At 41.9% G+C, this 22,034-nt stretch overlaps 1 protein-coding gene across 1 annotated transcript; it reads right to left on the bottom strand.

Moving 5' to 3' along the window:
• Positions 1–1,773: 1,773 nt before the first annotated feature.
• Positions 1,774–21,364, bottom strand: clpb (ClpB family mitochondrial disaggregase). Its single transcript, XM_072461823.1, has 16 exons — positions 20,721–21,364; positions 20,605–20,656; positions 18,819–18,905; positions 14,860–14,963; positions 13,741–13,869; positions 10,052–10,146; positions 9,169–9,283; positions 5,219–5,296; positions 4,453–4,508; positions 4,336–4,380; positions 3,850–4,011; positions 3,615–3,771; positions 3,466–3,539; positions 3,263–3,382; positions 2,310–2,414; positions 1,774–2,163 (listed from the first exon to the last, which is right to left on the bottom strand). Exons 1-16 carry the CDS (start codon positions 21,178–21,180, stop codon positions 1,966–1,968), a joined length of 2,037 nt encoding a protein of 678 aa, XP_072317924.1. The 5' UTR covers positions 21,181–21,364; the 3' UTR covers positions 1,774–1,965.
• Between the last annotated feature and the right edge of the window lie 670 nt (positions 21,365–22,034).

Genomic DNA, 22,034 nt, shown 5'->3' with positions numbered 1-22,034 from the left:
GGTGAGAGGACAGAAAAGGACAGAAAGAGACAGACAGACAGACAGACAGATGGGTGCGGGCTCGAGTCAGGAGAAGCTAAAGTGAGCACAGGGCTGAGTGAGAGAGTGCAGTGCACAGAGAAAGAGTAGATGGAGGCTATAGGACGATGGTGGGCCAGGTTCTGTTTCTCCATAATCTAATCAGAGAAATGGCTGCAGTCAGAAATAGCCTGACGGACAGACTAAGAGCCTCTTCGCTTTCTACTCCTCCTCCTTATTCTTGTCTTCCTCCTCAGGGAGGGTAAATGGATATACACACAAACACATGCATGCCAACTCGGCTTCCTAAAACCATGAAGTGTAGAAGTGTTTGAGGAATAGGAGAGATGGGAAAAGCCTCAAGGTATCAGAGCTTAAACTTGATCTACTGTCCAGATGCAGCCACTGCAAGAGGGAGGTTTGGCCTGGCACTGTAGGCTATAGCTCTGATGTCAAAGGCACAGGCATCCAGATGGCATTTGTCATGTGACCAATATCAATATTGGAGTGTAACCCTTTGTATATTAAATGTACAGTAATTAATCAAATGTACAAAGACAGATTGTTTTCTAAATATTGCCTGTTTTAGCGCCAAGAAAAAAGCAAAACATATTCCTTATTGATTACCATTATTAAAGCCACAAATTCTCTGTCAGTTCTGTGGCATATGTGAATGCGACCAGAAGAAAAGGTTTTCGGTGTAATAAAAAGCCGCTGCCATAGGGGAGTGATTTAAAAACAATACAATTACATTGCCTCCGCAGGAGACAGCCGTGGCTCCTGTGTGGAGACAGCTCCTGGTCTGTGTGAGCGTTGTTGGGGGGTCCAGGTGGAGAACATTTAAAAAGACAGAGACTTTGCTACATGCTAATGCTGCCCAATATGGGAGACATCGCAGCAGCATTCCCGCCCCATGTCCCAAAGCGACATCCTATACAAACTCAAATTCCTAACAAATTCCAGTGTCTTGTCATTTCACAAGGTGGACAAGCGTCATTGTGGTAGGAATTCCCACCCAGGGTCTGGAGTCAGGCCCACAGACGCATCCATCAGGAGTGTCAGGGCAAAACAAAAACACACAATTCTCTTTTTGTTGTCATGGCTTTATTTACATGGTTTAGGCTGGGATACAAGAGTGAAAAATGCCAATACATATGCGCCTTATCAGCATGCTCTTTAAACATTTATGACACACAACTTTGAATATTTATATATTGTCATGCTGCAAAACTCCTCTTTCAAGCCATTTGCACAATGGCAGCGACACATCTGAGAGATCTGCAGCACTTTTAAACACAGATGCATGAACCAAAGCGGTGGACAAGGCAGTTTTATGGCCCATATCTCAACAAGATTACTACACTATTGTTTCTAATAAACCGTGAACTCGACATTTACATACGTCTATCACTGTGACTACGCTGGTGAATGTAATGTGCATCAAAGTGAGTTATCAAGCAGCAACAGTGGAAGCAAATCTTTGGTTACTTACATTTAAACACTAGCTTTATTTCTATTATTGGCATATCTTTAACTCATTTTCCGCAATACTCTTCAAAATGGCCCCTTTTGCTGGCCCAAACTTACATATCTACTTGTATTGTAATAAATAAATAAATAAATCTATATTACATTTATGTAAACTAATCTTAGTTAACTGTGGCTGCAACACTTATGTCATGGCTCTTCAGGCTCTAACGTCATGAGCTTGGTAGTCTATTTATTCTACTAATTTTAAGCCACAACATTTTCCCAGGCTACATGTGAGTGATATGAAGACGATGTGTAAATATGATGAACAGCTAATGGCACCTTTTAGAGTAGTACTATCCCTACACTGTGAGTGAACGAGAGAGGCAGGGATCTGTGGCTCAACATAGTTTTATTGCTAATCCTCAGATCAATAGTGCTAACCTTACATGTTGCTGGTAATGGTAGCATGTGATGTTAGTGATCCGGGCTGAGAGGAGGGCGGATGACTAGTGTCCTGGCAGAGCTGTCCTCTCCGACCACCTCCAGACGCAGACCGGAAGGGCCGCTCTCCTCCTGGCCCTCGCTCTGCACCGACAGGCGCAGCGTGCAGCCTTTGGGCAGCAGCTCTTGTTCATAGGCAGCAGCTAACTGGTTGACAACACGTCGCTCAACCTGCGGGTTTGAAAAAGCCATAAACGCAGTGACCAAAAAGAATCCTTTTATTGTAACAAAACACTGATATTGTACAGGACGGAAATAGAAGGAACAGTGCATCTCATGTAATAAACAAATAAATGGTCACGTGTGCTCGACGGTACCTCATGTTTGATAGAACGTGCACCGTAGTGCACATTGTATCCTCCCGCCAAAAGATCAAGAACTTGTTGCTCCCACTTTAGTGTGATGTCGTGACGCTGTTTAGCCTGATAAAGCAAAAGTCAGTTAAAAAAACATATAATGCAGTAAATCACTGACTACGCTGTAATCAAGCTAACCATCTATACAAGACATTCTTTCTATACATTGAAAATCCTTATATATAACATCCAACAAATTTAAAGTACATTCACGATTGTATTGCAATGTATGGATGTATACTTTGGCATGGTAAAATTATTAAAATATGTGAATAAAAGGGCAGACGACATTGCTGCCAAACAACATGTTTCTAAGTGCTAAACAACAACTCATTAATGTGTTTTAATCAAACACCAGTCAATAGCAATGAACACAGTGGCTCATTTAGAATCCAAGGTCAACTTCATTCAATAAGAATCTACTTTGTCTTTTCTCCAGAGATGAAAAATAAATTCTACACAAATGTAAACCATGATACTAAATATTTTACATAAATTGACGAAGGACCAAAACTGTGGTTAAAGCTACAATTTGTTTGAATAGAATTGAAAGCAGACACACATTGAGGCTATTGTGATAGTTATCAAGAGACACAAGCCCAGCGACTCCAGAGCCGTGAGTGAGTTTGTGAAGGGCCCAGTGGAACCAGCTGTAATATGAATAATTAAATATCGATGAAGACTCCACATGTTAAACACTGTAATCACATTATAGTGAGTAGCAGTGGCACTATATTGATCTGTGTGTATTTGTGTTCCGCTCAAAGACTGGGACAAGTAGTTTCATCCAGCAGAAGGACACACACACTTAAAATGCCTCGCAAAATATATAATCAGTGAAATGACAATTACTGTACTATTTAGTCACAAATTGGCATTATCAGTATTCTCTCAGTGCGGTCGGTGTTTCATACCTTCTTTGCCCAGAAGTTGAGCTCTTTGCTGACCAGCTGTATGCGCTCCGAGTGACAGAACGGGAGGAAGTACACAATTTCATTGATCCTACCAAGGAACTCATCTCGGCGGAAATGAGCCTTTAGAAAAGAAAATGATTCAAATGCTAAAGTATATTGTACAAGAAAATGTTATGAAAAATATTATCATATAGAATAATTACCTTAAGAATTGGTCGAATGACTGATTCTTTGAACTGACGGGAGATTTGGATGTCACTGCCTTTCTGTACATCATCTGCATAAGATACCAGCATAAGTCTTCTAATATCAGCATATATATTTTGTGCTGTTTATTGTCATGTGTTCTTACCCAGGCTGTCCACAAGTTTCCTGCGGCTGACCTCTTCAGCTTCTTGTCGGAGCTGTAAACCATGCTGGGCGATCTCGTCACTTGCAACATTAGAAGTCATAATAAAGATGGCATCTTTACATTCTATGGTCTTTCCTTTCCCGTCTGTGAGCCGCCCCTGAGCAGAGGACACTGGTTATCTGATGTGCATACATCCACACATACAGTATCAATGCATGTTCTGGTTTATGCACACTTCATCAAAGAGCTGCAGCATGATGGTGAGGATGTCAGGGTGAGCTTTATCCACTTCGTCAAAAAGGACCACAGCGTTTGGACAGGCCTTCAGCAGCTTGGTCAGCTGACCACCTTCTTCATGACCCACATAACCCGGCGGAGAGCCAATGAACTTTGCCACCTACAAGTGTGAATAAATGTATGGAAATGCTTTAGTATTTAGAGCCTCAGAAACTGGCTTATAAAACTAAACTGCTGTGAAATTCTCCATTAATTGTGAGATTAGGTTAATAATTAAATGTATTCATCATCACACATTCAGAGACATAACACAATTGCAAGAAAACACATAAATTTAGTTTATGAAATGCATAAAGTGAATTAATCCAATGCATCATGTCAAAGCGTGTGTAGCCAAGACACATGAAACAAATTCAAACTCTCTTCACAAAGTAGCACTGATGGTGCAAAAGCACACATTTTTACTGTTGAAAAATCAAGTCACCTCATGTTTTCCTTGGAACTCAGACATGTCCACACGTATGAAGCCCTACAATTACAAAACCATTAGACTGACACTGGGTAAAATATACACATTTGTGTGTGTTGCTTTTCAACATGCCTTCTTTATGTCCTTATGCATGTATCGTGCCACCTGTTTGGCCAATTCAGTTTTGCCTGAAAGAGAATTCCACAAAAACTAATCACAATCAGCAGCAACATCATTTTTTAGAGCAAATGAATCACTAAAATCTGTAAAATAATCAAAAAACATCACTACATTATCAAATCAATGTTACTTCCAATATTGCTGGCTGGCCAAGATCCAAATCCCCTGAAAGCTTTCAATCTTCTTGTGCTCTACTGAAGCGTGCATTATTTTTGTCAGTAAAATGCCTACAAACGCTCACACGTGTGAAGCGAGGCTGTGTGTGCCTTGTTGCTGATGTTTAATATTGATGTTTCATGGACACTATTTGTCGCTGAAGGCACCAGAGAATATGAACACCGGTGCCTCTCCATCTATCTCGCCGCCTGTCATTTCACCCTCTCCTGCCGTTTTATCCATCGTTGTGCCTTTAAACTCCCTTCAGGTAGACAATTACAAAAGATGCACACTAAATGACAAATGTTTAGGTTTGACCACATGACTTAAAAAACGTGCACAACTTGTACACTGTATGTTTTTCCAATGATTTAGGATTTGCTTTATTTAATTCTGTTAAACACAACCACATACTTCATCACTGTTACTTCTCAACGCTCCCATTATCATAAATCATAAATATTATCATAAATCAATGTTTCTCTTGTCTGCTCTTCTGTTCTTTGGACTTGTGTGATACTGTGCTGTATTATTTTGACCTGGTATAAATAGTATGAGTTACCAATTCCTGATGACCCGAGGAAGAGGAATACGAGGGGGTGCTCCTCATCGTACCAGCCGTTTTCTTTCCTCCTTATGGCTACAAGACAAAGACAAAACAGGCTTATGAATTATTGTTAGTTCAAGCCTTGAAGTACTTAGCTGACCCGATGGTCCTGGCGGATATCAGAAACCATACTGAAAAGACAATTGAGACGCACAAAGGGTCAGAGGCATTTGTTGGAAGAAAAGGGAGAAAGAGGAGCAGAAAAGCAAGTGAGATGAGAGACCTCCAGAAAGCAAACGCTGATGCCCCCCCTTCTCAGTCAGTGGGGCCATTAGCCAGCAGTAATTGTGTTAGCCTCCCTGGCGCGGCCATGCCCAAATCAGTTTAGCATAGATCGCAGGCTCGCACACACACAAGCACACACGCTCGTTTAAAAGGAGGAGTGCCTACCCAACCCTGCCATCACCCCAGCAACCGCCCTCGCACACATGCACAAAGACAGGATGATGAGGTGGATCGCGGGGACGTGCAGAGTGTATTTGGCTTTAGTTTCGAGCACATCACAAAGAAAGCAGACACAGCCATGGGCCCACTCGAACTGAAACCTGTTGAAAGATGGAGAGGCAAGAGAGCGGCACCAGGTTTCACTTTTTCAACCTGTCACGATGCACATTGGGCCCGATTTATCAATGCTTGTGCTAAACTGCGAAGACTAAAAAAAACAGTCTGTAATTTGTGGCCTACTATCGAAAAATGTTCTTTGTTTCTGCCACAAAACCGAAAAAATAGCCAAATCAAAGGTTTGCCTGACACACTCAATTGAAAAAACAGATCATTGTAATCTGCAAACAAATTACAAATCACAAATCACCTTTATTTTAGTTTTTTACTGCACATCACTACGTCAATATACACGTTGAGGCCGTATTCACTTTCAATGATTCATTCACTCTACTGCGAATGCTTCTGCTGGTTACCCCCGCTCAGATTTGGGCTGGAACAAAGCCATTAAGAGACAAAAACACAAGAAAAGTTTGAATTTGCAAAGATAACCCTTGTCGAGTGGTCCATAGCGGAAATAGCGAGAAAACCACGCTCGTATACAAGTGAAGACGCAGTGGACAATCCAACAGCGAGTCCTTCCTGGTAACCAATGCATGACAAACTGGACGCGAGTGTTAAACCAACTCTTAATAGCTGATAATCATAAAGCGCAGAAGCTTGGCATGAGGAGAGGGTAGACTGAAGGAGGAGATGGACAGATTACACGGACCGGGAGGAGGATGCGGAGATAAGTGAAGGGATGAGGAGCAAGGATGTAAAAGGAGATAAAGAGGGGAAGATAGCAGCGTGAGGAGATAAGGAGACAGAGAAGGAGGAACAGGCAGGTGTGTCAGAGATGGCCTCGGAGATGAGCAGTGACAAGAGGGGTTCCTATGTGTTATCAATGGCCGTGCGAATGACAGCGTAACCTTCTCTGTGTGCGTTGTGTGTGCGTGTGCGCATTTTAGCTGATTGAGAGCGACTTTGACAGAAGGGCACCCTGACATTTCTCAGAGGAGCCTGACAATGACAAGGAAAGCAGCAGACACAAAACAAATGAAGGCTGGCTCTTTCTCTCCCTCACTCTCGCGTGCATGCACCCACTGCACGCCGCGCGCTCTGGGCAGGTCTGCTCGGCTCTAACACGATTACCGTGGGATGATTCTCTTCAATAACTCTTAGCCCTGAGAGCTAAACCTGGATCAATCCAAGCCTCCTTCCTGTGTGTGGAGTTAGTATATTTGGAGCTACAGGGCGGCTGTTCGTCATCAGAGGGAAAGGGGATGGTGACACCTTGGATGCAAAAACTTTTCTTTATTGTAGCCTTTCTGGTTCTGATTGTCTTCGATATATGGATAACAGCCGTTTCTCGGAGCCAAAATTGTTCTTGAGTATTCAAAACCGTATTTGAAAGCATACATTTACATTTCTAGATGATTTAATATATTGTAATAAACTATTAATATCAGGGAATGCTATTCATTTGTATTTTATGTTTAAAAGCAACGTCAAACATTGCTTTTTTTTAATTATGTTCCTCCACAATATTAGTTTTACCTTCAAATAAATATTGTAGGTTTTGTACATTTCTTTTTGTCTTCAATTGTGAGTGTCGTTTTTGTTAATCCAGGGTAAAAAGCACTATTTCAACCTTTTTTGCCTGATTAAATAAAACAAAAATATGACATAGCTTGTACTGTAAAGCTCAAGCAAAGTTTTCTTGTTTGCTTCTTCTTGGTTCCCTTGGTGTGTGTGTGTGTGTGTGTGTCTATCAAGAGAGGATTGTGTGTGATATATTCACTGTAATACTTTTAAGGGATCAATAAGCTGTTCCTTTATCACTGCGCAGACGTCTTCTATGGCTTTCAGGACGATTTGCCATGATAACCGCCATCATTCACTGCCTTGCTGAAAGAATACAACTTCCATAATCCTCCCTCCCACTACTTTGTCTTTTAAAAGAGGCAACGACATTACATAGATTATAAAAACGTATTAAGTTGAGATGCAAAAGACGTATTAAACTGTTCCGTGTTTATTAATCTGTAAAGAAAAATAACTAATGTCGCTGCTGGTTTAGGAAGTTGGTTGATTATTTTCACAAATCTACACAGTGCGCGACCATAAAAATAACACACAACCTCCTGCGTGGCTGGCTGTTGGCGCAATCAATACGTGGCCTCCATGGATGCCTGGTGTAATATCAGCTCTTTACTGTCTCCAGGCTTATTGTGCTCTAACTCATCCTCCTGCTCCTCTCCATGCATTACACTTGGTCTCCTTTGTCTGTCTGCCATTGCCTCGGCTTCCTGTTCTGAAGATCCTTCCCCAGCAGCTAAAGCAGTCGGCTTGAAAGGCTTGTTGAATACCCCTGCTGGCTGTGTTTTCCCATCTTATTTGCATGATTGCTCTTCTAATGGATAATTGTTGGATTAACGTCTAAAGAGAATTGCCAGCTTTATATAAGGGCTTAAACAACAAAAATCTTATAAAAAGTTGCATATGATACTATTGTTGCCAAGATACCAACGTTTGAAAGTTGATTTCAATGTTAATCGGCTCGATACCGATTTCACTACCACAGTGATGATAAAAATTCAACTTTTTTAGACTATTAATTCTAATTTTCAACATAAAATAATAGTACTTACAATGTGATCTTGATCTTATCACAACTAGTATAGATCATTCAAGATCATTCAAAAACTGCACAAGAAAAATCACATTTTATCCAGTTACTGTCTCAATAATTCAAATTAGTTTTATTATAGTATAGCATCTGATTTTTGATACTTTTGAAAGCTCTACAATATAATAAATATCTATATAAAATTATTTAAAGATTTAACTTATACATTGTTAAATTATTCTGGCAGTTTGATTCTATGGGGTAAATTGATCAAGTGTTACATGCTAAATGCCAATATTGAAATAAATACAAGTTAGTTCTTTAAAATGGAAGAGATGAAAAGGCTAAACAGAAGAAATTTGTGTTGGTTAAAGTTGGTAGTGCGGCATTGCAGTAAACCAAAGACAAACCAAAGATGGGGGGAAAAGCAGAAGAGGAAGAGCAGCAGACGGAGGAAGAGCGAGGGCCTGGCTCTGTGCTGTGTCTCCTCCCTGTGTAATCGTGTTAACTGGCGGCTCCGGGCCTGGCCTTCTCAGCTGTCACACACAACTACACACAACTACACCAACTACACACACACACACACAACTACACACACACACACAACTACACACACACACGCCAAGCACCTGTGTGTGCCTGACGGACAGCTCATTCATCACAATTAACCAATTAGAGCCTCCGCCGGTCTGTCTGAGCCCGCCTACAGCTACAGCTACAGAGATAAGACATTGAAGGGAAAAGTGTGCATTAAGATACAGTGTGGACTTTTAGAGTGAGGCGGCGTGTTTACCTGAGGCCACAGTATTAATGGCCCCCTCCTGCCCGATGATGTGCTCCTTCAGCCTCCTCTCCAGGGGAAACCTCCTGCGCTCCTCCACCTCCCGTCGAGCCTGCGCCTCGTGGAACTGCACACCCAAAACAGAGGAGACGGGCCATGAATCAGGAGGGAGGAGGCCGGATGACAGCCTCCACGGAACAGGGAGGGGAGAACTAGTGCTCAAGTGTGTAATCGACTTAGCATTTATGATACATTGCATCCATGTAACACTCCACTCTACACCACTCTGTAGATTTTAGAGCGTCTGTTTTTGCTGTGCTTTTGTGAGTCATTTACTTGCGAATAACGCAAAATATTCACTTGAGTAAAATTTGAAAATGTTTTGAAATATATGGGCAAAATAAGTTAATAATAAAATAATTAAGTGGTTATTTTTGAGTGGGTTGACAATTGGGAGTTCAAGTTTCTCTCCAACCGGAAGGCCATGAGGAATAAATATACAATATATAATATCTTGCATTAAGACATTTTAGTCACATCAGCAGTAAGCTTTTTCCGTATTATATCAGATTTTAATTATTCCAGGATCACTTACACATTTAAGTTTAAGTTTGATTAAACCACAAGTAATTAGACCCCCAGACTGAAGGATTCTTATGAATTTACAACACAATGTTGTTTTCCGGATGTTTTTAACCCCAGTTAACCTTAACCAGCGTTCATATTTTGGATCTTCAAAAGCACCTGTCAATCAATGAGCAGACATACAGACCTCCTGAAGGGAGGGCGTCCATCTATAACACCAGCTGCTCCAGACACACAGCAAAATGCATTCATAGGTGCGTAATAATATAAGTTGAGAAAAGGAACATTGATCAGGTCGAATGTGGCATACCTTGCCCTCCCACTCCTGCAGAAGTGTGCCCACCTCTCCTTTAGCGTACGCCCCTGGTGTGTGTCCCAGTCCGTTGGTCTGCAGAGGGTTAGCACCTGCACAAAAGTGGTCCACACTCACTTGTCTGCATGAAGACAGACTATGTTTTACTATCGAAGTAACATATCATGCACAATACACACACTACATCTCAGCAGGAGGGGCAGAGCGTCGATCAAGAGTGTACTGTTAGAGGTTACACAGGTCTAGAGGTCATGAGTCTAACTGCAGAGAGGAGGCTGGCCAAAGAAATGACTCTGTGGGGGGCTCCAAATGTGCAACGTGTGCCAATAATGCACAGTTTGACCCCTGAACTCTGCAGACATCATCCTGCCTTATTGTACAGCCGCAGTGAGAGGCCACTGCAGCACACGCTTCTTAACAAGAGGAGGAAATTGTGTTGAGCACTTTTGAAAGGGTCAGGGATTTTGGTGATGGAAGAACAAAAAGCATAGTGCAACTGGCACTCGGTATGACAGAGAGGATGCTTAGCAGTGCCTTCTGCCCTGACCTGTGCAACTGCTTTAAAACAGGTCAGAGAAAACACGTGCCTTTACATGAAGGCTTTTATCGAACATATAGCATTTTGAATTAGCCGGCAATATTGTATTTGATTTGAACTCATCTTAAATATGAGGAAGAATGTAAAAATGCTTTTACATCTTTTACATATACCGTACTCTTTACATACACCAATCAATCAATATAGGTTGTTTCCTTTTACCCCTTCCTTTGAGCCGCACACTAATAATCACAGCGATTACTATTGATAAGCCCCTAAATTTTGTGACCTGCTCATGAAACGATCGATACGACAACAATACACCACCTTCCTCCAAACGCTGGGGAGGAGCGCAATAAAGCACCCACAGTCGCAGACACGCCGGACATAATAAATAGCATCATTTAGGGCTTTAATATCAGGCCAACCCTCTGGGCCATAGCACTTTATAACAGGATCAACCCTAACGACTGTCACGCGGGCGCTCGGACACATACACCGCAGCTGAACATCGGAACACACACTTGCATACACAGGACCCTTTCATTAGGACTGCTTTAGTTATGCCTATTAGGAATCCCCTCCTCTTCCCCATTTCCTCCTCCTCTCCTTTCACCGCAGCTGGTGGGAGAGAGCTCCTGCTGCTCTTTGTGTGTCCACGTATCTGTATTGTGTGCATCTGTGTCTCCGCTGGCCCACCACCTCCTACAGAGCTGTCCATTACAGCAGCCTGATGTGCAGCCCAGGGACGGGACTGGTGAGCTGGGGCAGGTAGGGTTAGGGACGGCAGGGCCAAACAAGAGCCCGAGGGTGGGTCTTGAGACTGTGATGGATGGAGATATGAGTACGGAGCGGGTGGAGGCCAAAAGTGCCGACCCGTGGCCAGTGGTGTAAACATGGACACTTTGAAACACAAGGGAAATAATGTCTAATGCACAAAACACAGCTCAAGCTCATACATACATTAGAGTAAAGATCGACTAACATGGGATACCGATGTAATAGTATTTGTATATTTTTTGGGAAATTATCAAAATTTGATTCTTATTATTATTTGATCATTGATTATTTGAAATTACAACTGAATTACTGTCAATACTGTTCTACAAAATAAAAGTAAAACAAGGAAAAACAGTATTTTTAGACATTCAGAACACCTCCTAACCCAGCAGCCCAACAGTGTGGGCATATTTTGTGCTATGCCATTGTTGCATTTAAATGTAAAAATGGCCCATAGGCTTTATTAGACAGGATAGCTTGGTTTTAAATGGGAGATAAGAGCATGGAGGACATAAAGCAAATTGTTGAAGCTGGTAATCTCTCTCACAACGCTGAGCATAGACCACTCGATCACTGCTTGTTTTATTTTTATTTTGAGACCTATTCACCTGTGCGCAATACTTGAACCTCAATCAAGACAAGTGCAAAAATATGATATAACAATATTGGTCAATTAACTTTGGTCAAAACGCAAGATGAGCTCACGCTGATGTTTTGCAAAATGCATTACAACACGAAAACATACATCAACAAAATTCGCAAAAAAAAAAGGGCGGTGAAGATTAATGGCTGTGCATCTTTAAATTGTGTCGCTCACTTGGACGCGGCGTTAGGCAAAGTGTAGTGACGTCATGATTGTTATTGAATGTGAAAGTGGCGCCAACCCAACCTACGACCTAGCCGGGCAAGCAACAACCTGCTCCGCCTTTAATCTGATTTGCCTGAAACAAATGTCCCTGCTTTGTGAAATTTCTTACCTTTTTAATTCAAAAATGTGCGTGGGGAACATTTGATCGAGTTAGACAGGGCGATTTGTTTAAGCGTACAGAGTGCTTACGAATGCAAGGGTGAGATGAGGGATGGGCAACGCTTTGAAACACACCATCCATCATAAACATAAACAAGACATTTATACATGTGTGTGGAAGACAGAAACTCGCTGCACCAGATTTAATTTCAAAATCAATTTGAAAGACCACAGCATTACACGAGCAGGAGGTTTTGTCCAACGTGTTTCTGATAGGACGTTTCAAAAGCTATACGTAAAGCATGCAACATATATGAATATTATAATGTAATGTGCGCTTGAGTACCATAACGCACTCATTGTGCTCGGTGAAGTTACCCCTGGGGCGTGTTCAGAGCGGAGGTCAGAGTTCAACTAGGCCGAGCTTGTTTAAGAACTGGCCGCTTGAAAACAGGGGGGATATTATGCCCCAGGCTCTGTGTGCGCTGGTGGGGCGGAGCCAACGACAGGTGCGACTCTAATGTGAGGAAACGGGGGGCACGAACAAGTGATCAATTTCAAATGAGCTTTGTAATACTCTATATCCCTAGGGGGTAGATGTGTTGATGTGATGATACATGGAGACACTTTATGGAGCCAAAAAGGTGTACGAGCCAGAAGATGGATTAAAATTGATTAGCTAGATTTTTGTTTCTGTGAATGCATTGTGTTAAGACTATATTGTAGAAATAATATCTAAGTGTGATTTTTCTGACAAGCATTGCGATTTTGTGTTTTAATTAACATCAGAACCCTGTTCATAGTGCACAATCTAAACTTGACCAAGAGCATTAACTTGAACCGAAATTGTTAAACAAGAATCCCATGCATTTCAGAGCAGAGGTCTAAACTACAGGATTAGTGCTTTTAATTAAAGAGAAATAACTTGTGAGCAAAAGAAAATTTAATTGAAAGAGTGAATATATTTCACTACTCATCCAATAAGCTTCTTCAGTTCCTCTGGCTGAGTCATTGCACTCAGAAAGATACTTCGACTTAGACACAGATACTTATACTTAATTAAAGGGAGGAGCTCATTACACTGAAACTAACACATTTAAGTTGTTTAAGGGGCCTCTGCTGTTAGTTAGTCTATAGGACCAACCTAAGCTGTGATCGTCAACTGAGTCATATTTAGCATTTATTTATGCCCGTAAGGGGTCTTCAAACTCCTATTAGCATTAGATCTGATTAGCCCTATTGTTTTCTTGGATTTGGCCTGAGGATGGAGTAAATGGGTTAAAGGTCTTGACAAATACACACTGATGTCTTTCGGGCACATTTTCTACATTGAACAACTTATCAAAAACCGATTGGATACTGTCATAAAGTTTGAAGTAATGTTGTAAAGAGAATACATACCGGCCTCCAACAGCATTTGAACAGTGCGTCGGTCATCGGCCAGTGTAGCATAATGTAGAGCTGTGCAGCCACGGAAACCAGCCCTGCTGCTGAGTCTGCTGCTGAATTCATCCTCTCTGGAAACCAAAACTGTCCACATAACAAACAAAATGAAGATATAAAGAAATACAGTTGCACTACAGAGCGATGGGTGCAGCTGCTTTACCTACAGTTAAATAAAGACAAGTTTGACAATCCAAGCTAGCAGAATTTGAGGTTCTGGTTTTCTTTACGCCTTAAACATTCTTCCCTTACTGCACTTTTTTGTTTTTTTTTACAAGAGCACTCATTTGGTGCTACTCCATCATGTCTATCATCCTGCCTCCTTCCTCCTCTGCTCAGAATCCATCAATTCTTTCATCACTTGTACACACTTCCTCCCTCGCCACTAACTTTGTCACCTCCAATTCTTGATTTCCTTCCTCCATCGGCTCCCATCATTCGAGCCGATCTCCTTCCAGGCGTGTCACCCTTCGATCTGCACCTCCTATCATTTCTCTGTCCATGCCTACTTTACTTCTCTACTTTCTTCTGCTCTTTCTCCCCTTTCTTCATCCGTCTTTTCCCTCCTCCATCCATCCTACTCTCCTTCCTCATCTTCGTGACAGTCTTTCTGCAGTGCGAGTGTGTATGAGGGAGGGAGAGATAGGCCGGGATAATCATAGCTAACCCAATAAAGCGTCGCACAGGCCCCCCTAGCCCATCCATCAGCGCGTGTCTGGCGAGCGCTTCCCCACGCTAGGCCGGCCCCACGTGGACCCAAACCTGACAGCCATATAAATGTCTGCAATATACATATCCCATATAAATATGTCTGCCCAAGCCCAGCACGGACTGAGAAGGCACGGCGGAGGGAGGGGTGAGGTGCGCGTGCTTTCTGCCATGTGGGTCTGCAGCTCATAAGAAAAACAAATAAAATACAAGCTACATGGAAAATAAATAATGCAGGGAGGAAAAATGAAGCTTGTACATATGCACATTTTTATGCAAATGATAATGTCTCATATCTGGTTCTACACTCGCTGAAAAATACACCAATATCACGCACACATGATTGCATTCACAAAGTGTTTTTTATACCCTCCAAGGAGTGGATGCCTTTCTCTCGGGAGGTGTCGTAGACGTTGTTGAACTGGTCTCCAGCATTTGGGTCCGCACCCGCCTCGAGCAGTACCTTCACCGCACTGAGAAACACAACAACAAAAAGACATGTTGTCTTTTATAGGAAAAAAACAAAATATGCTTATTAATAGAGCAGCGGATGGCCCTCATCTAAAAACTCATTGGAATTCAATGGCATAACAAATCACTTTTTGTTCCTTGAAATAGCATAACATATAAACGCATAACAAAGTAACAATACTGCCCAAAAGGGAAAGCAAAATGATTAGAAATCTTTTATAACATGCCTAATTTTTAAGTTTTCACAGGACCGCAATGTTTAAAAACTGGACAGGCACAGCAATTATTACTATATTCATATTTACAATATTAAGTGTATTATTCAAGTTGGACTAAACATTAAGATCAGTAGATCTCCAACTTTTCCCACCACTGTGGTACTAAGTACCACCAGATCTAAACCTGGACTATATCAGGCCTAAATCTAGGGTAAACATATTCTAAAATGAGACCAAACTAAACCGTGGTTCTAAATAATGAAAAAAGAAATAAATCTCAAACTACTGCAGTCCCACCAGTGGTACACATACGACAGTTTGAGAAACACTACGTTAGACCATACTAAGGGTACCGCTAGAGACTTTTTAGTATTTACACAACAAACATGGTTTAAAATGACCTAGCAAGTATATCTGACTGATGACAAAGCTTTTTTTGACCATTAAGACACAACAACAAGACAAATTCAATCTATAGAAAACTGAACTATTGCTATGCTAAATTATAACAGAAGACTTCCTATTTCCTGAGCGGACAATTCATTTTGTTGTAACCAATGCCAGTCACGGCTGACGACTCCCGTTCTTCCTGCTCCTTACACTTGTCCTCCTTGTTACATGTATGTACATATATGACCAGTGAAAGGGCAGTGTTTCCGGCACCGTTGGGGGGTCTGCATGTTAGGCTGGCCATGTTTGTGTAGTTTGTCATTGGAGCGTACCGCCTTTTAGAGCAAACAGAGAGTACCTCGGCAACACCAGCCACTGTGACCCCACAGACATTCCAGGTACTGTCTCTCAGTCTACAGACTCCAGCTTCAGACCGTGAACATGAACTGAGCTTTGACATTGAGACAATTCCAGTTCCCCCTAAAAATGTATGATGACGGCGGACACCAGAGCAAAAGACAAATATTAGTTTACTTTGCAGTTCGTCACTGGAGCCCTGTAAATACTTTAATATGGTTTTTGTTATCAAATTGGACTAACATTGTAAATGTTTTGAACACTAGAATGACTTTTTTTTTCAATTAAAACAATGACGATTTAAATATCTCTCATTGTAATTTTAGTTTATTGGGACATTTTGACACATTTGGTCTATGCGTCTGTCATCATGGTGTAATTTGTCTGGACTTTAGGAACATGTGTGCAGCTGTGAGAACAGCCTGACCAGGTCTTTGTGTGTGACCTTGCTAAATGGACTAAAAAGGGCTATCGGGGGGTCCTCTTTTGTTACTGTATCGCAGAGGTAGGGGGCAGCAGGGGGGCATGACCCACAGAGGCCTCTTCTCTAACCCTTCCAAGCACTTCTACAAACAGCTCCTAGCATCCTTGGCCACGTTTAGAGATGCACACACAAAGTTCCACTGCGACTGGTCACACGAGGCTGGGCACGGCTGTGTGAAGAGACAAGATGCTCTGAAAAGGGTTAATGGCATCAGAAAGGTAAACAGAGAGGAAGAAAGGAGGGTAACGTCGAGGGAGGAGGGTGGGACAACCATGAAAGACGAGAAGTACAGCCAAAGATGAAAAGTAGATTTAATTAGAAAGAGTTGCTAAAACTAATGAGCTTGTGAAAACAGTGTGAAGTTTAACTAATCAACCTTTTATCAAGTGACTAACTTTATTTGGCCATTTACAAAAAGTGCTTCAGACCTAATTTGATGTTAAACTGAAGGAATGCAAAGGTCAATTGTGTTAAATACCACCAACATTTGAAGGACAAGGGGAAAATCAAATTGTGTTTAAACTGGCAGCTATCAAGGAATAACTTTGGCAAACTAAAGACTAAAAAAGCTAAATAATGTATCCAGTAGGGCCTGCCATGTTTTTTTTAATTTTTTTTATTAACTTTAGATTCCTTGAAACTAAAGTGATTATTACCGTTTTACTTTGAATAACAATACAAAAAGCACAAACTCAAAGGCTGATAGACCCATTTATTTTGTTGGGTTAGTTTCCCATCAGCCCCTGAGGGGAGACAGGAAGCAGACGCTTCCGATGCAGTGATACAAAGACACCTGAGCTGAACTGACCATCCATGTCTCTGACCACCTGGCCCAGACGTGGACCTCACTTGACCCTGGCTGACCAGCAGCACACCTGAGGTCAGCCAGACATCAACCTTCAAACAGGTTTGAAATGAGTAACTGTTGTGCACAAAAACTAGAATTTTCAGAGAAATGATCTGTGGCTACGCACTCAGGATGATAAGAGCCTTCTACAGACTTTCATTGATTTGTTGCTTTTCATTGGGACTTATCGAAGAGAGAGCTCATAATCCCACTCCAACGATTCACATTTTGTCTTTCTCTGATAAACCTCTCGTTTCTGCCTCACGTTTCTTTTCCTCTTTTATTCTCTCCCACCCAGTTAGTCGGCCGACAGGTCGGAACGGTCAACAGTGTTACACTCGGCTGAGTGCTCTTTGTACACGTGAATGCTGCGCGGGAGGCGTGAAGCAGAAAAAGAGAGTTGGAGATAGGTATTGTGAGTTAAAGAGTGCAAACATTAGGCCAGGCCCTGCGCCTCCCTGATCCATGATTGAGCCCTACTTCAAAGCTAAACAAATACACGCCCCCGATTTCTCAGCCCTCCTTCAAATGCACAACCTTTACTCAGCACCACTTCAGCCTGGAAATGACCAGGATGCTGCTCCCCACGCACTTGTAAATACAAGTTATATTATACCCCAATACCCAATACTTAAGATACCTAGTATTGGGTGTGTTAACAGTGGAGTTGTGTGTGTGTGTGTGTGTGTGTGTGTGTGAGTAACTGACACTTTGATGGTGTAAACTCAGTGTGTGTGGATGAGGTAGAGACAGAGGGAGGTTGAGTGATGCCAGGGAGCTGATGCTGATGCTTCCCTGCAGCACTGACGGCTCTCTGGGGGCTGGAGACAGGATTAAACACAGAGCGGTGTCATGGCCGCCTGAGTTATAGCACTCATAATACACACACAGGACACTTTTGTGACACACATACCATCACTGCCACACACAAACAACATCATCTGTGGCAAAAAGACTGACATCCAAAGTGACCTGGCTCTTTATAAGAGATGACATGATTAACATGCACTCATTTGAGCTCAGCATCCACAGTAAATAGTGATGAACATAAAATACATATTTAAAAAGCCCTATTCGCCTGTGTAAGAATTTATTATGATTACATGTGTTAATGTATATCATCTAAATTACATTTTAGAAATGTAATATGCAAGTTAAATCTGTCAATAAAAAAGTAGCTTTAGTTAAGCTTTTTAAAGATTTAAAGCCAATTATAAATTCAAATGTCACCATAGGCTTCTTGCAAACGTACAATGCCATATAGAAAAAGCGAACACTGACTAGAGAATTCTTTCTCCCCCAAAAAGTCCTGGTAAATTGGATTTGGCCCGGCCTTAACCTCAAACCCTGTCTGTGGTGTTTTGTGTTCTGGGGGCCAGCAGGCTAATTTAATTTGGTGGTCACTGAGATGGGGGACGTGCACCGGCCGTCTGTCAGCCTGCAACTAGCCCTGGAACAGCCTACTGTAACGTGCCAGAGGGAACATTTTTACTTGTAATGGGCATAAATCGTAGGAGTCATCTGCCTAAGAAGGACAAACCTTATCTCCGAGGCTACACACCTGTGCTGTCGGTTCATGGCGGCCACCATGAGAACAGTCCAGCCAAGGCGGTGACGATGGTTTGGATCCACTCCCTCCTTCACCAGTCTGATGACAAAAAATAAAGTCACGTAATGTTGGTTAGGTGTTGTTCTGCTTTTGTTTTTAAGTGAATGTACAATCTGCTCCAGCTGTATCAAAGTTTATTCTGCCTCACACTCTTGACATAAACACAGACGGCGACAGCCAGGCCTTATCTGCAGAGCTGCATGTGCCTTAGCCAGATGTGAGCGCTGTGCCCGGGGCTACTGCAAAGTGACTTGTGTTTAGACAACACCGGGTCCGTCACAAGTGCACTTCATTGCAGAGTTTTCAACTGTAGAGTCATGTGAAGGATTAGCCCGATAGATACAGTAAGTTAATGGGAAAGGTTTGGTCCGCTCTAGTCTAAGGTTAAGGATACCTGTACTTTAAAAGAGAGATTTAGATTTGGATTTATGAAGACAGAAAATCAAGGAGGGACATACACAAGAATACAACAAATTAAGGAAATGTATGTGATGTTGTGAAGTGACTCAGGACAGGTTAAAACAAATGTGCATACACAACTTACTTTTTTTTCTCTAATGTTTACAGTTTCTAGTTCCAGTTGAAAGATGTTGAGTGGTTCGTCCTTTTGCTGTCTCTCAAGAAGACAGGCACTCTCCCACTAACATAAACTAAACCAAAGCACTTAACACATCGATGACCTGTCTCACCTACACCATCTGCTGCAGAGAAAGTAATCTAAGAAGTGCGGGCAGCCTGGGCACACATTGAAAACAGCACATATTTCTAAGAGTGAGAGCGGGCTCACCTATATTTTTTTGTTTTCTGTTTAATGCTATACTTTATGGACGTTATTGATCATGGGACACAACATTATAGATAAATAGAAGAAGCTGGAAAGGTCAGAGTTTGAAATTACTGGTCAATACTAAAACAGTTTATCCATAGGTTTCAGAGAGAAATTAGGACTGTTGCCATGGTGATTAACAATTTAAAAGTAAAATTATAATATATTTTGAATGGGAAAAGTCATACATCTTTTGAAAGTGTTGCATATAACAGGAACCTGAAACCCACGAATGGAAAACAAATCACAGTATGTGTATTATGTGCATAACGCCTGTTGTGGTCTCACACAACTCAGCCTTGGGTTCCACCTAGTGGCTTGCAGCAGCACAACAAGCAACTATTGAATTATTACTACACATTATTAAATTGCCAGCTTTTTTTTTCAACACTAGCTTGTCTATTAGATCAGGAAACAACCCACTATTTGACACGTTACATAATATAATTCCTAGTAGGGCTGGGTATTGGCAAGAAACTTACAGTACAATACATGTACATATTTATCCTGAAACAGTCATATCCCTTAAACGTAAGTATAATACGCTGATGTTTTCCTTATGTTGAACAAAACGCATTAGAATGTAATGTTCATAATGCCCAAAATAGCAGAATACAATTGATTACTGAACATAGCTAACTTTTTCAGCAGATTCAACCTGAATACAGTCATAAATGTGTATAACTAAGCAATTTATAATAAATTAACACATTTTAAAAATCACAATATCCATCCCTGTATCGATACGCTTATTGCCAAGAAGTGCATCATGATATAGCCTATGGCCGTATCAATATTTTGAGTACAATTCATAATAGGCTCCTTGGTGTGATTGATGTGTGATAACTCAGTTGTTCTCAGATATAGGATGTTCATGTGTGCACTAAAATATAAACATTGAACGTGTCATACCTCACAACATCTTCCCCGTGATTGGTCCTGGCCGCCTCCAGCAGTGCATCACCTTGAAACAGAGTTGTTTTAGTGTTTACTTTCAGACACATTAATATACAGTCTACTGAAGGTACCTTTATCATCAGAGTCTTTCCTCAGGCAGAAGGCCACTGCAGCAGCAGACAGCACCCCGGCTGAGGCCAGTCCTGCCCGGCCGGCCCCTGCATCTGCCCCCTGACCGTCACCTCGGCCCTGACCACTCTCCTCCCAATATTGGTTGTTATTGCGCCCTCTGCTGGCCAGGGCCGCCCATGAACTGCGGCGGTTTTGCAGTTGAGAGAGCCACCTGGGGGCGAGATGGTGGTACTGCGCAGTGGGGTTCACGTTGCCCTGGCTCTCCTCGGCCAGAATGCCACGGCGGGACACTCGGGACGTGGACACTACGGGGTTTCGGTTGGTCTCGCGGGTCAGCGGAGCCACGATGCCCTGACAAGTGGCTCCGCCTGCGCTGGTCTGGAGCACGCGACTGCACGGTGACAGGCTGCGCGACCTTCTGGCGATCAACCTGGCAGGAACCGAGGATAACATGGCCATAACTCACCGATCAGGAGCTGCACGAGCCCTCGGGGTTACGGTTCACCTTATGAGTCTTTGGAGGGACGCGGATATCGTTGTTATTCCGGTGTAACGACGGTATAACCACAGAATGTAGGACAGCTAAAGGAAAACACCACCGCTTCCCCTCATCACAAGTGGATGGCACTAGAAGGCGCGCGATGCATGGTGGGAAATGTTGTTTTCGATGCCTTCTAGAGAAAAAATAAAGTAAAAATGATGTAACAGTTGCTTTAAACATAAGCTATTTAAGACTAGTCCTGCTTTACATGTTAGGCCTAATTAATTTGAAATACTACATTTTGGATTGACTTGTCCACAGTCCACACGAAGAATATGGATAGTTCATTAAAGTTATATTTTTTTAAGGCTATTATTGCCCCTTAAATAAATAATACAATAAAAAGGTGTTTTTTATATATGCCTTTTATACGGTATTTTGACACTAAATGGCTCAATGTTAACCCATGCACTTGCTCATTACACAAGTTGGCCATTAGATGGCGCAAGAGAGCCTCAAATAATTTTACTTTGGTCTAGTTGCTCTTTAAATATAAGCTATTTATATCAGACCTTATGGCACTTAAATGTTTGTTAAAAACATAGCAATTTGCTTTTGATTTGAACCATTTCTTGATTTGGATGGGTTTCAGCTTCCTGTCATAGGCAACATTATGAAAACTTTTTCCCATTCAAAATGTTTTCCTAAATTCTCATTCTGAAACCCATACTAATTTGCAATGCACCGTGGATTAGATTAGGATCAACACTAATGCAGAGAAATTTATTAGACAAGCTAAATTTATCACTGGGCCATTCTCTTGTAGCCCACT

Source organism: Eucyclogobius newberryi, unplaced genomic scaffold, assembly GCF_026437365.1.
Source record: "Eucyclogobius newberryi isolate DKJ021-1_F unplaced genomic scaffold, fEucNew1.0.hap1 SCAF_10, whole genome shotgun sequence".
NCBI lineage: Eukaryota > Metazoa > Chordata > Actinopteri > Gobiiformes > Gobiidae > Eucyclogobius > Eucyclogobius newberryi.
This window is presented reverse-complemented; position numbering and strand designations above follow the sequence as displayed.